We start from the raw sequence: 15725 nt of genomic DNA on the forward strand, positions 1-15725 counted from the left end.
AGAATTGAAGTATAAAGTGTCTAAACTAAAGTAAATTACAAGCATTGAAATGTGTACTCAAGTACAGTACTTGTGTACTTGTACTCAGTTACATTCTAGCACTGTCAGAACTTCTCGACTCGTACCTGACAGGTATGGAGGTAAACGGCTTCTTGTAGATGTCGGCCAGCTTGTCGATGACCACGGCCGCTGTGGTGAAGATCCTGTACGTGTGCAGGAAGGTGTTGAGGAAGTCGATGGAGAGGAAGCGCAGGTCCGTCAGCCGCTCCAGGAGGCGCTCCACGCTGGCGTACCGGATCTGAGGGACCTTGCAGGAGTTGAGCGTCTTGCTGAAGCAAATGTCGACGTCGTCTTTATGCAGTCGGGCGTCAGATCTCAAGGAACCAAAAAAAAAAGAAAAAAGTAAACCAACAATGCGTTAATCTGTCTCTTAATACTAATATTTCCCTGTAGTTTTTAAATCAAACAAAAAGGAGGAAATAGTCCGATTGTTTGGTACTATTTTCAGCGGCAGATTAATCCACATTTGGTGCTCTCGTGAGCTTTGATGTGTTCTTTAATGGAGCTCTATGAGACGCTGTGATACTCACACAATACTTGGAAGTAAAAATGTTTACCGTTATTAGTTTTGGTCTTTACACAGGATTTATTGACACTAAGAAACATATAGAATACTAACAGAATTATCCCTAAAGTATAATAGTAGTTGCTGCTCCTGAACAGCTGAAATAATACAGTAAATAATAATTAATGTGAGTAGTTTGGCTGAAATTTTTCATACCCAAATCTATCAAAGGTATCCTTTAAATAGTCATAATGCTTAATAGATAAATGACGCACTATATTATAATGCATAGTAGTATATATATAGTTTCTATTATTACATTATAAAAACACATTCTATGTTACTTATTAAACAGACAATTTAATAACATATTCACATATTCTAATATTTGTTGTTTTTGTTTCAGATTCTATTGTAAACGTTCACATTTTTTATTTTAAATGATGTCTTTGCACTACTGCTCTGTGGTTTTTGTTACACATTAATCACAAAGTCACATTCCTTGTCCGTGCAAACATATTTATCAATAAACAGTTTCTGATTTCTGTTTGTTTGCAGGAACATTTTCGTCAATATTCAGTCACATTGCACCAGTTAACTTGTTGTAACCGTATGCTGACGATGTTGCCGTATATGTTATAAACAGTATATGACGATGAGACAAAATGATCAACCGACATCATCTCCACTGCTACGATGTGAAGCTTTCTCAGACCATCAGATATCCTGGTTTCTTACTTGATCATGTGCGGCACAGAAACTTTGGAGTTCTCCTCAAACACGCTGGTCATCAGGCCGTTACATCGGATATTATCAATGCACTGAAACGAGAGATCCGGTGACACTTTTCAGTCCTCTTTAATCTTAGAGAGATCTCTAACAGCTTTAAGAAACAGTCAGGCCCACCTGGCTTATGTCGCTGGTCCAGGCAGCCTTTTCCTGGCGAGAAGGAGCCAATAGGACGACAGAGAAGGACTGACCGTCCGGAGGCTCCACCACGATCTTGAACTCCAGGGGGTTGAAGCCTTGACCTGCTGCGTTGTCTGCGAGTGTGAACAGGCGATCCACGCCTCAGTTAACAGCAAATGTTGACGTTAGGCAGAGAGACATGAAAACCAGGGGTGTAACAATACGTGTGTTTAACTCTAAATGGACCATAATGTACTAAATGAACATCATGCTGTATTGAAGAAGACTTGAAACTAGAGATTGAGACCATAAACTCATGTTTACAATGTTTACTGAGGTAATAAATCAAGAGAGAAGTAGAGTCATTTTCTCATAGACTTCTATACAAACTGAACCGTGACTCTTGTGTACCGTTACACCCCTAATGACTATGTTCAGAAGATACTCACAGTCCTCATCACTGGCTTCTAGTTCTTCGATGAGAGTGCACTCTATCAGAGACAACGTGCCTCCTTGCTGTTGGAGGAGAAAGAGATGAAAACAACATCTGATGAGTTTCTAAATGCTACCTGGCTATGAAGTCATTTCACCCGTTTTAGAATGCATTTGGATGAAATGTATCTGTGGACAGGTTGAAGCTGAACCTTCAGCAGATGAAGCTTCCCTCCAGATGTTCGTGTACAGATGAGGAAGTGCTTGGTGAACAGGAAACACTGTCGCTCTCCTTCCTTCCTCAGGGAGAGGGAGCCCAGGCGGACCTTGCTGAGCATCCCCCGCTCGCTGCTGGACGGCAGCTGGATGAGGGAGCCTGTTTAGTGTCGGGGGGGGGGGGGGGAACGGTTTGAGGAAAACGGTGCCAAATGTCTGTTAATTGACAAACAATTGCTGTTTTTCAAAGCCAGTCTCTGACGGTGTCACATTACCCAACATGACTCGACTGACACCACGCAGCTCTCGAGGTACACGCCGCTATTGTTTTAAAGGCAACAAGAGAAAACCAGACCTACCTTCACCTGCAAGTAACATCAGAAACCAGTACGGCCAGTGTTTCCCCTTTATTTCTGTCTTCTTACCCTCTGAACCCCAAAATCTGATGACGGGATTGAAAAGCACGTTTTCTTTAAACAATCGCCAAAAAAAAAAAAGTTGTCCACTCCACTTGGCAGTGCCCTGAACTAAAGAGGTTTTGGCATGTGACACCCGATCCAGTATTTATGGCGTGACTCGTTTATTGGTTAACTTTACTAAATTGAACCTTAAATAGCCACACGATGAAGCTCACAGATATCTCGCTGGCCGTTGCTAAAACAATGAGTTGCGTTAAAATGGAAATCAGACGTCTCTCTCTCTTAATGTGGCTGAAATGAATAGTTTTATACCTTTACAGAAAATAACTTATACATAACTTAATAAAACAATAATAAAACATTTTATAAGATGTGGCAACCCTTCTTGGATTAAATGGGAAGTCTCCCATTGCACCAAATGGATAGCGTCTCTTTTTAATCTTGGATTGGGATGTGATTGAATACCTGATGCTGGATACGAGATGTCTCTCAATGATTGTTTAGTTATATAATCTTATTGTCCTTTTTAGTTATTTGAATCTAAGTTTGAGTTGTTTGTTTGTTGTTTTGTTGACTTTGTACTGTTATTTATCATTTAATGGCTAAGTGCTAATTTGTATTTTTAGCTGACCAGAGGATATTTGGTAAAGACGGAGTGGTGTTCTCTGTGAAGTCTGCTGGAGGTGATGTTATGTTGGTGATGCTGTTTTGCCCTCATTGTTCTCCGGGATGTTATGTAGCCCCGGTGCGTTTCATGTGGAGTGAACGCTGAGCCGGACTCCATTTAAAAAAAACAGTCTGTTAAATCTTCCGTAGCTTGTCAGCAACCTGCTTTAACGGTGACATCTTTTCTTTTTAAATAAATTATGTCCAGTGCAATTCATGCCAATGTGAAGAGTGGCTCACGTGGATTTACAAAAGTGTCAACTATGAAGGAATAAATATTTGGAAACGTAACTGGAAAATATTTAAAGGAACTCTTAAAGTGTTTAATTTGAGAACAGAGTTGTTTGTCTTTTCCAATGTCAGTCACAAGAAAAGTGAACGTTGACATAATGAACTATATTAGATAGAGAAATGAGTTGCAGGCATTCATAGAAGTATAGTTGGTCTGAATGTGATTGGGCAGCAGGTGTTCCAGAGGAAGCTCACCTTGTCTGACGAAGGTCTGACTGGTGTCCAACAGGATGTCACAGCCCTCTACGATCATCCTCTCTATGGCCAGATTCTTCCTGATGTTCTCGGTGTCGCTCACCTCATCGTGCATCATCCTGACGACACCAACAATCATCATCATCATCATCGCCATCTATGACAACACATGTCTGAGAAATGTTCACACACTCACTTCGACAGCTCCTCCAGTTTGGATTTGGCGAACTCCAGACTCTTACGCTCCACATGCTCATGAGGTGTGTGAGCCAGCAGCTCATGAAGAGTGATGATGTACCGAGGAATCTGAAATACACAACGCCACATGTCTGGAAATACTTTTTTAAACACCGGTTTATTTTTATTAATTTATTTATTTTATAGGGAACCTAATGAACCTCAATATAAAATACAAGATTTATTAGCAAGAAGGCTAATTTACAGGCAGATAAAAGTGAGACGTTACAGAAGTATTCAAATCCTTTACTTCAGTAAAAGTACTAAAACCACTCTGTGAAAATACTCCACTACAAGTAAAAGTTCTGTATTCAAAACTTTACTTTCGTAAAAGTTTCCGAAAATTGACTTAAATACTACAAGTCAAAGTACTGATGTAGAGGAGTACAAAGTACAATATGTACCTCTGAGATGTAGTAGACTAAGTACTTGGGTGGGTGTACTACCTGGAACATGGGATACGTGAGGAACGTCTCCAGCATTCGTCCCTCACACGCTGCGTTGGACTCGTACTGTTTCAGCAGCTTGTCAAAGTCTCGGTTCTGCTTACAGTTGGCCAGAACCTGCAGACTGTACTGGTGGTTACGGACAAACTCCTGGTAGATGTTCAGCATCGGCAGCAGGATGTCGAACAGGTCGGCTGGTGAGTGAGCAAAGAGAACACAACAAGCACGCTGAACGTGAGATAAAAGGTCACGTAGTAACAGTTCACAAGTTTGTTTTGCTATAAATCATAAGCATTTATTGCATAGTGTTGAAGAAGACTTGAAACTAGAGACTGAGACCATAAACTCATGTTTACAATGTTTACTGAGGTAATAAATCAAGAGAGAAGTAGAGTCATTTTCTCATAGACTTCTATACAACCAGAGGAGTCGCCCCCTGGTGGACATTAGAGAGAATGCAGCTTTAACACTTGAAGCAGGACTCACCCAGGACTAGCGTGGGCCAGTTGGCGATCCGAGCTTGGAGACCCTGATGGAAGATCTCGTGCAGGAACATGATGGTCTCGCTGGAGAGGGAGAGACATTCTTACTGTTAACTATAAACTAGAAGATAAAAAAAAATCGTTAATAAGAAAGGAGATACCTGTTGAGGAACACGGTGCTGACGTCATCGTGGCTGATGGGAGGCTTCTTGGAGCTGGCCGCCATGCGGAGCGGCCGCAGGAAGCAGTTGACCAGGATGGAGAGCTGGTGGACGTAGTCTGTCTCCGCCTCCACCATGTTGAAGACGATCTGGTTCCTCTTCCTCATGCTCTCAGCGTGCGGCGAGCTGATGTAGTCCTGGACGATGATCTTCCACTTCCTCCGGCACAGCCAGCCGCGCATGAAGCTTTGCACCTTTTTGATCTTCTTGATGTCGGGGTCTTCCTCCTCTTGGTTGTTCTGGTAAGGCAGCATCCTCTCCTTGGTTTTGTTCACCATGACGATCTGCCAACACCATACCGACACAGAGGTTCAAATATTAATGAAACCACCTCAGAGGTTTGAAAACAACAAATATCTCGTTGCGTGATGAGGAAGTAACGGTCTTGGAATCGCTGGAGCCCTGCTGTGCTTTCATTTAACACACACAAACTCTCCAAACTCAAGTGTTTTCCCATCATGCCAGAGGCCTTTGCATGCTTTGATCTGCATCTCTGAGTGCATGCATGCGTCTTTACGTGTGCATGCGCACGCGGATGTGCAACGCGCTCATGCATACCTCGGCTTTGAGCCTCTCGATCTCGGTGTCCTGGTCCTCCAGCTGAGTGCGGAGCTGATTGGCTGCGATCTTCTCCGTCTCCATGATCTGGACCAGGTGGATGTACTTCTGCATCAGGATCTCACGCTCGATGATGATGTCGGAGTAACTAAAAGGGAGCAAATATTGTACTTTCTACCTCACCATTTCGCTTATACCATTGTCACTTGCTACAATGAAAAAAAAGACTATTAATTTGTATTTTAATGCATTTTGCAACAAAAATCCAAAGTTTTTCAAAAGCCATTTACTTCCCCTGGTAACGCTGAGGGTTTGCTAATACCTGGAGCAATCATTAGCATCCTCTAAGCTTCTTATGCAACGGAAACGCTGTTCACTGCTCCAGTCAATAGGACGGGCCTTGGATACGACTTGGCAACAGGAAGTATTTCTAGTCTGCTCAGCTCATAGATCCTTTTAGCAATCCAGCCACAGCATTGTCCCTAAATCAATATCTATATTTTCATAAATCTTGATTAGCATAACGCTAGCATGAAGCTAACGTTATGCTAGCTAGATATCCTTCTATGTTATCGTATATTCTACTAATCTACGTAGTAGAATACAAAGTATCTAAAACTGGTACTAGTACTTAGTCTAGTACTTTCACTTGTTTTGTGTATTTTTCAGTGGGCGAATGTTACAAAACACATTTACTCAAGTGAAGTACTAAGAGTATTATGTCAAAATTGTACTTAAGTACTTAAATATTTCTATTTTCTGCTACTTTATACTTCTACTTCACTACATTTCAGAGGGAAGTAAAGCCTTTTTTACTGCACTACAATTCTTAAATACTTGTAGTTATTAGTTACTGTTATAAACAGCATATGATATGTTGCAGTACTACTACTAATCTACCCAGTAGTACACAAATTCTAAAATTGGTTACACATTGACAAACTACAACATGAAAATACTTTGTATTTGTTGGTGATAAAAACAGATTATTCTATATTAATACAAATATGAAAGGAGCTGTTCTGCATAATGAGTACTTTCACGTTTGATACTTTAATTTTGCTTTAAGATTCAGGACTTTCACTTGTAATGGAGTATTTTTAGACCATGGTATTTTCTACGTTTACTTGAATAATTATCAGACAATATGCGTTTATAAAGTAACACGAATAAACAAAAGCATCACGTTTCCCGGCGAATGTTCAGATAACGAACAGAGAGGAATAGAGGTCGAGCGGCGAGATCAAGTCTGTGACGCAACCAGAGGAGCAACACAGCACCAGTGTGACCTAGATGTGAACCGCTGCGAGCGGAACACGTCCATGTTCACACACACACACACACACACACACACACACACTTTATGCCAAATGTGCATCAGCAGCACAATAAGCAGCAGAAAGTAGAAAAAGCAGTTATTTAACACCTTAAATCATGAAAAGTCATAAATTCTTTGTGTTGAATATGTAATTAATTAAATGTTACAGTGGAGGAAGTATTCAGATCCTTTACTATCAATACTACTACATTAAAAATACTCCATTACAAGTTAAAGTGTTGCATTCAAAGTAAAAATATTAAAGTAAAGAAGTACTCGACTACAATGTCTCCTGTGACATTATTAGATAGCTAATACTGAAGCATCGATGTGAGAGCAGCATGTTGCTGTTGTAGCTGCTCCAGCTGGATATACTTTAAAATTATATACAATCAGCTGGTTTAGTCCAGTGGTTCCAAACATAGGGGTCGGGCCCCTCCAAAGGGTCGCCAGATAAATCGGAGGGGTCGGGAGACGATTAATGGAAGAGGAGAAGAAGAAACTAAGTTCTGATACAGAACCAAACAGGAACCATTCATTTAATCTTTAACAATGAATTGTCTTTTACAATGTCTTCATGTTTTTAATCCAAAATCTTAATCTGAGAAGTAACAAGTAACTAAAGATGTCTTTGGAATATAGTGAAGTAACTACAACTACATCCATCTCTGTCCAAGATGTCATCACTTCATCATTTGTGTAAAATTGCCATTGTTATGCAATCGGTCGTTGGTGTGTGTTTGTGCATCTCTGTGTCTGTCCACGGCTAATATCTCTAATCTACCGAGTGCACATTTCAAGTTATGGCCAAAAACATGTTTTTTGTGAGGTCAAAGTGGCCTTTAAACACTAAATTATAAATCAGTTAATGTTGAAGTCCACGTGGACGTTTGTGCCAGATTTGAATAAATTCCCTTCAGGTGTTCCGGAGATATCTCGTTCACGAGAAAGAGACGGACAGACGGACAACTAAAAAACATAACGCCTCCATCCACACCTGTCCCTGTCGCAGAGGAGTTAAAAGTACATTTCCCTCTGAAATGAAGCGCAGTAGAAGTATAAAGTAGCATAATAATCAAGCAAAGTACAAGTACCTCAGACTTGTACTTAAGTACAGTACTTTAGTAAAAGGACTCCGTACCTGGCCTGCTGGATGCAATCCACCCACTCGTTGCAGTCCGACTCTTCCTCCGTCCGCAGCTCCAACGGTTTCTGTCCATCGTGGCCAAAAATCACCAGGAAGTAGTGCTGTGGTGGAGAAAACAGACGGAACATTAATTCACAGGAAACCTGTACCACTGGTCCTCTGGTGCTCCCTGTACAATACGTCTTGACATGAGGTCAGAACCACAGACTGTACAGTATACAAGAAGCCTCCGGCGATTTCGCCATCGCCATGTTGGTTTTTGCAACCAGTGATCAGGAAGTGACCATATCAGGACTGAGGAGGAGTGACGTAGAGACGCCGTATATGTCTCTGGTAGAGACCTGTCAATCACCATGTAGCCCCGCCCTAAAGCATCCCCTGCTTTATGGTCTGTTTGACTCTAAATGGACCATAATGTACTAGATGAACATCATGCTGTATTGAAGAAGACTTGAAACTAGAGATTGAGACCATAAACTCATGTTTACAATGTTTACTGAGGTAATAAATCAAGAGAGAAGTAGAGTCATTTTCTCATAGACTTCTATACAACCAGAGGAGTTGTTGCCCCCTGGTGGACACTAGAGAGAATGCAGCTTTAACACGTGAAGCTTTGACTTCACTCGTCAGAACCGGAGGTTGTCTCCTGACTACAATATACTGTAGGTTTTTAATTTCTCTATATTTGTGATATTTTGATCATCAAGTCAAACTTAAAGGACTATTTTTGGAAACCAGGGAAGTAATTGTGACCGACTATTCCAGTATTAATAAAACCATAAATCAGTGGGATTTCACCTCTTTACACACAATGTTTTATTTAATAGTCGTACATTTCATAATAAACACCATCACATCTGATGTAAATAAAGAGACGAGGACAAACTTAGCAGCAGAGTTTTAGAGTTATTGGACTTTTATCCATCATCTCTTTAGCTTCCAGTAATGAGTAATGACACTTCCAGTATTCAGAAGTCATTCAACAAAACCACAAGCAGTGACTCACAGGTTCATCAGTACACATGAATATTAACTTAAATAGTGCTCATAATACAAAGTGAGGAGCCGCAGCACTCTAGTAGTCAGAACTGATACCTATTCCAACGCTAAGTGCAATTTAAACATTTCAATCAGGCGTTCTTATGAGGACTGTGAGGATCGAAGCTTCCTGTTTCAACAGCAATGCATTAAAACGTTGCAGTAACTCGATCCTTGCAGGTTTTGCCCGTGCACAGATGAAGACACGCATAACTATTGTTATTGAAGTTGCTCAGTGACAACAAGCAACACAGATGCAATGTTCCCGTCAGCTGTCGTTTCAAGTTAAGATGGCTGAAGTCCAAACGTTAAAGAAGACGTTTCCAGACCTACGTATGCATGCACACTCGTATTATACATGACAATATTCAGAATTTGACATGGTTCATGTCAACATATTTTTACTTTATATTTGTTTACATTTTGTCACCAAGTTCTGTAGCGTCTCTGTTTCTATGATCTATAAGCAGATTTATGTTTATAAAGACATCCTGGGGAAGTGTTTGTCACACTGAACTATGTCAGAATGTCTGATGTATGAATGTTAACAGTGTGACGGGGTTATGACTCTAGAGGGAGTGTGATGTTAAACTCAAACTCACTTCACGTCTTTGCGTCCCGTTCAACTCTCCATCATCCGCTTGGTCTGTTAAATTACCGCCGAGCACAGTGAATTACTCATTCCTCACCTCCCCCTTGTGATGTTAATCCGGACTGAATGGAGCTTTAGTCTGATTATCAGGCTACTTTATTATTAACTGCAGAGGATTATGCTGCTCAGGAGACTTAGAGGCCAACCAGAAAGGTTTTTATACGGAACTGAAAATCAAAGCTTTGGCTGGAATTATAACAAATATGAGATTTGATTCAGGAAAACTCCAACTGATCAGGAGGTGCTGCAGCTCTATGAAATGATGATGATGAGTTATGACCAAGAGGATAACCACAGATCTCCCTGCGTCCAGACGCTCCGTCTACACATCAACGTTAGATCTCCTCCAGCCGATCAACGATCTCATTAAGTGACTTACAGTGACGAGTCTCTGCTCAGTAAAACAGATAAAGAGAACGTTGAGAAACGCTACAAACTTCCTAACAATGTGAAGTAATCACAGGAACACAAGCTCACACAAATATATCAACATTTTGTCAATTTTAAAAGGCACAAAAAATCAGTTTAGGGTCAGAAATGACAAAAGTCTTCTTGTCTGGTGGAATCGTAAAGAAAACTAAAAGTAGAAGTAAGATTTCTAAATGTCTGCGAGACAGAAGACACGTGTTTTATATTTGACATAAGCACTGATGAGGATATCTGCATCACAAACCTCACACAGTGTTCAATGAAACAGTCTTAAAGTTTGTATATGATGCAGAACTACGATCATGTGTTCATACATTTGTCAGCTGTGACGATATTTCGGCTCATTCAGTCATTTTAAAACCATCCTTCCAGTTTGTTGTCACCCTGCTTACCCAACGATACTCCAGCGTTTTTTAATCAGGTTATACATTATTCAGAATCTACATGTGTGTGAACGTGTTCATGCACGAGTCCGTTCCTCAGGCCGGAACTCTGCAGAGGAAACACGACGACACATTTCTCTGATGCAAACCGATGTTTTCAACCGACTTTAACAAACTGGTCACTGATCCGGGTTCAGTTCATGCACACTGACTCACACTGTACAGAGTCATTAGGAGCAGGAGCTGCTTCATACGAGTAACATAAGAAGGAAGCTGAGTTAGCTGAGGTTGTGTTTTTCCTTTGATTAGAAATGAAGGTAACACTTTGTAATAACGGTTATTAATTTAGCAGCAACAACTTTAATTCACCAGAATCCGTCCGGTCTCACGTTTTCTTCTCTGCTGCATCTCACACCATGTTTGAACACATCTGATACTAAATAAAATAAGCACAGACTTCATAATATAATTATCTTATCATCACAATCTAAAGAGAAAGTAAACTGCACCACAAACATATTATATCATATTTATTCCTGATAAACCGCAGATTTATGAGCATGAAAAGAATGAAAGTCTTTAAAAGATTTGGTCCAAAATTGACGGCATATATGAGGTTTCTTTAAGTTAAATGGAGGATATATGGAGTATAAATACACTTCATTTTAAATGTTGATATAAAGTTAGCAAAACAAATCTTCAAACATTTTCCTTTTCTGCTGATAAAGAGCTTTTTTCTGTGTTTGTGTTTATTGAAACAAGGCAGCTGCATCTCTTACACTCCATTATAACATCTGACCGTATATTAGACTCTGAGGCAGAAAGTAGGCCTGTATAGTAATGACGCAACGATAAGCGCTGAGAGACACTTGCTAGCGTGTGCCGGACCAGAAAGAGGCTTAAGGGCTTGTTTGTGTGTGTGTGTGTGTGTGTGTGTGTGTGTGTGGGGGGGGGGGGGGGGGGGGTTTACATAACCATCAGGGCTCGTTCTGCTCCTCGCATTGCTAATGCAGCTTCCACGGCCACAAGCCTGCTTTAAGCTGCAGGATAACAATGAGAGAGACAGACAGAGAGACAGACAGACAGAGGGAGCTTTAAGCCCTGCACTCAGCATCACTCCGTCCAGTCACAAACATCATCAGCTCATCTGTCTGCCGTGCACAGACACAGACGTCTCAGCTCTCAGTGTCTCAGACTCAGCATCACTCACAACACGACGAGACCTGCAGGTTCTGTTTGAATCACTCGCACTGATGTAGCACTGAAGTATTGTGTCGTGTGTATCGAAGCCTGATACCTCTTCTTCCTCTGTGTCGTAGAGCTCCATCACATGTGATATGGTCCTCCAATGTACAAAAACTGCAAGAATTATGTCCAACAAATACGTGCAAAATTTCTGAAAAATGTGTAAAATTTGCAAAAAATATTTGAGAAAAGTTCGAAAATTTCATTGAAAATCTCCCAAAACTGCGTGAAAAATGTTTGGGGAAAAAATTGAAAAAATGTGCCTAAAATGCAGGAAAAAGGTTTCAAAAATCTCACAAAAATGTGTGAAAAAATGTGTTTGATATAAGCTACAGTGAACAGCTGTTTTGAATTGTGTATTATAAAATAAATTATTAAATTGTGACCAGTTTTTAGAGTTTTACGTCATCAGTAGAAACCAGTAGACTTGGTGCTGAGGAGGCAGACGGACACATCGTTGGTTTAGGACTTTTCCTTCCTTCTGTCAATGTCTAGTTTACGATCTTCTCCTGTACTGTACATGAGGAAACCATCTATGTTTCCATTGAGGTTCAGATCATTCAGAAAGGAACGGGGCTATTCTTAAGACAATCTTAACAAAGTCACTGATGCATAAACAAACACAGGATTTTAAACGTCCTCCAGGCTTCGGGACATTCCCACACCTGGACCTTCTCTCCCAGGAGTCAAAGTGGCTTGTTGTTTGGAAGGTTTTACATGTCGTAGTACACCCAGAGATCCACTCTGCGGTTAAGAGGTGGGCTGCAAATAGCTCGGGTACCAGCGGTGTGTAATGGAGTCTGTGTGCGGTTGTGTTGACTTGGTATTCAGACAGTGACTGCAGGCTGAAGGACCGACAAGGATGCTATTCTTAGTTTGAGCACCGCCACATGTTAGCTACCAACACAGACAGCAGAGTCCTGCGTTAACATTCAATCTAACGTGATTCAACACGTTCAATCTTTGGTTTTTATTTCTACAACTGCCAGAGCAAAGCTGACAAAACATGTACAAATAATCAGAAAATACTTATTTCTTATCCTTCTTAAAATCTAATTCCCTTTCTTAAACATCATCACAGTCTTTGTCCGGTTGTCTACTGTTTGTCTACAGTGGGCAGCAGCATTAGCATAAAGCTAAAATAAATACAGATTACACATGCGGCCCGACCCTTCAAAATAAAAGCACCAATTCAGTTAACTTTAGTTTTAAATTAACAGACTTCTAAACTCCAGTCAGACTAAAATTCTGAATATTTGGATAATATTTTAAATTAAAGTTGGTCTAATCAATATTTTTACATTAGCATTAGCTCCCCTGAGCTCTGTGAAACCGTTTATTGTCTTTCAGCTCATTGTTTTGGTCTAACCTCTCTCATCATATGAAGTTGATGTACATTATTCTTGTATTTAAATGTGGGTTGTATGGTTGAATGCTCTTATTGTAAGTCACTTTTGGATTAAAGTGTCGACTAAATAAATGTAATGTTATGTAACTTTGTTTTGGCAGCAGCTGTTTTGAGCTTAAAAAAAGGCCGTTTAAAAAATACTTCACACGTCCTGCTGAGCAGCAAACAGCAGACGACTCAGTTAGAGACGAGCTGGTGAACAAATCGGAGCATTTAGCAGCTAAAGAGGCGGATGGTGGAGGAGGTGGAAGTCCAGAGAGAGAATCCTGGACTTTCGTTCATCAGGTGACCAGAGAAGAAAGTTAATTGTTAACGTTGCTCAGCGTCTGCTGCATATAGCGAGCGACTGTTTGTGAACACCAAATCCGACATTGACTTAAATAACGGAACAAACATACTTATTTCAAGCCAAACCACCATGATGTTTCACTAAATCTAACCAAGTAGTTGTGTTGTGTTTTTGTTTTGTTAGTTTTACAGGGTTGTCAGTCCTTGAATATCATAAATCACATGTGGACGGAGCAGATTTTAACAAACGTTATGAGTTCAGCCTCACCGACGCCATCGCTGCCACATCATCAGACCGGTCATGTCTGAGGATGACGAGATGAAACAAGTGGTACACAATTCCTCTCCCTTATGAAGTACAAATTTAGGAAGTTGTCGCTCCCTGAAAGCAACTAACTCAGCACGATGAACGTTAATGCACAAAAACAATCAGTCATTCCATGAGTTAGTGAGCCTTCAGCTCGGCTTCTAATGTTTCCAGTAAATCAGATCCTCACTCACTGTTGTTCCTATTTAACTCATCTGAGACTAATCCCATTAAGATGGATGTTACAAACATGGTGTTCAGTGGGTAAACAGCGGCTGTGAGGAACGACATAGAAACTAAGTGATAACATACGCAAATACTTTATTGGTATTTCTGTGTATTAAAGTTATTCATTGAGTCTTGCACCCACAAGTGCACAGTCCACATGGACTAATAGTTAAAATACACCAAAACTATATATCTGCAGAGGTGAAACAATCGTCTGACTAGAACAATATACTGATATACAGGATCACATCACATCACATCACATCACATCACATCATATTTCAAACAAAGCCGTCTTCTCTCTCTCTCTCGAGCAAACTAATAAAAACTGGCACAAAAAAGGTTCCTGTTGTAAAACACAACAAGTATTTTTCAATGAAGCACAAGAACTCATGAGGAGAGAAGAATTACTCTAAATGATCATATAATGATAAAACCAGTGGTGTGTTCTTCTCAACATACAGCCTTCAGGAAACGTACATTCAGCCGAGCAAAACAACAACAATATGGACGTAAACAAACAAAACAGCCAGAGAAATATAGAACGTACGTCTTAAGTACATTTTCTCAAGTACAATTTGGAGGTACGTGTACATCCATTTTTACTACTTTAAACTTCTATTCTACTACATTTTAGAAGGAAATGTTGTACTTCACCCCCCAACAAATATCTTAATATCTTGTTGCACACTATAATGTATAATTATTATCTCTAACAGTGCGAGACAATTATTTTACTTTGATACTTTAGGTGCATTGTGCTGGAAACACTTTGTGTACTTTTACTCCACTAGAATTTCAAATGTAGGACTTTTAAAGTGTATTGTTACTTTTACTCCAGTAAATAAACATTGAAGTACTTCTTCCTCTACTGTGTACTGAATCTATAGCATTAGAATACATAACTGTGAATACCGACCGATCCTTACGAAACCAATTCAAAGGAGCAACTCCATGTTTTGTAGTTTTATTTGAGCAACTTAAATATTGTTTATTTTAACATTTTATACTTTAATCTAAATTCTTAAACTCTGAAAAACGTTTTTTTTTTTATATTGCAAAGTGGAATTGGAACGAAATAAGTAAAAATAGATAAACACAAAATATTTCAGTGTTTGACCATCAATTATTAAGTAGTTGTTAAACTTCACAGTTTGGGGTTCGTTTCTTTTTACGTATTAAACTTTTGTTTGCTTCGATAACCAACAGTTCCTCTAACTCGCTCTTAAAGAATAAAGTAGTTAAAGTTTAGGTGCAAATAAAACGGTAGAAGTAACTTTGAGAGGATGAGATCTTGACTTCACAACAACAGAAGCGTTTTTATTACATTGAGATCAATGTGCAGATCAAAGTCATGTGAATGAACAACAGTATTACAAGCAGCAGATACGATTGAATAATTAATGATGCATCTGTGAAGAGAGTGGACATCAAATGAGCCGAGTCATCAATTGTAGCGGAGTGCTCTGATGTGTTGTTGCTCCGACAGAAAGCTGCTTTAGGTTCTTCAGGAGATCAAAGGTCGGCTCGCGTCCTCAGTTGTTACTTTAGTCTCCATGTTTCCCAACATGTTACAATGTCACCAATTTAAAATGTGCTCGGAATCAACTATTAATTAATTCTTTTTTATTATGTTTTACTTTAA

The 15725-nt window shown here is 39.9% G+C and overlaps 1 protein-coding gene across 2 annotated transcripts in view; it reads right to left on the minus strand.

Annotated features, from left to right (window-relative positions):
- Nucleotides 1-15725, minus strand: part of rasgrf2a (Ras protein-specific guanine nucleotide-releasing factor 2a) — a 30427-nt gene that overhangs the window by 10616 nt on the left and 4086 nt on the right. For both annotated transcript variants that reach the window (XM_076108639.1, XM_076108690.1), the window contains exons 2-13: nucleotides 8097-8203; nucleotides 5638-5785; nucleotides 5020-5363; nucleotides 4863-4942; nucleotides 4377-4570; nucleotides 3890-3999; nucleotides 3694-3812; nucleotides 2119-2282; nucleotides 1924-1990; nucleotides 1472-1608; nucleotides 1304-1386; nucleotides 126-374 (exon numbers count right to left, since the gene is read on the minus strand). In XM_076108639.1, coding sequence (XP_075964754.1) covers nucleotides 126-374; nucleotides 1304-1386; nucleotides 1472-1608; nucleotides 1924-1990; nucleotides 2119-2282; nucleotides 3694-3812; nucleotides 3890-3999; nucleotides 4377-4570; nucleotides 4863-4942; nucleotides 5020-5363; nucleotides 5638-5785; nucleotides 8097-8203 — 1802 coding nt within the window. The remainder of the gene's footprint in view (nucleotides 1-125; nucleotides 375-1303; nucleotides 1387-1471; nucleotides 1609-1923; nucleotides 1991-2118; nucleotides 2283-3693; nucleotides 3813-3889; nucleotides 4000-4376; nucleotides 4571-4862; nucleotides 4943-5019; nucleotides 5364-5637; nucleotides 5786-8096; nucleotides 8204-15725) is intronic.

This window comes from Anarhichas minor, unplaced genomic scaffold (genome assembly GCF_050575085.1).
Source record: "Anarhichas minor isolate MPS153535 unplaced genomic scaffold, ASM5057508v1 ptg000002l, whole genome shotgun sequence".
Lineage (NCBI taxonomy): Eukaryota > Metazoa > Chordata > Actinopteri > Perciformes > Anarhichadidae > Anarhichas > Anarhichas minor.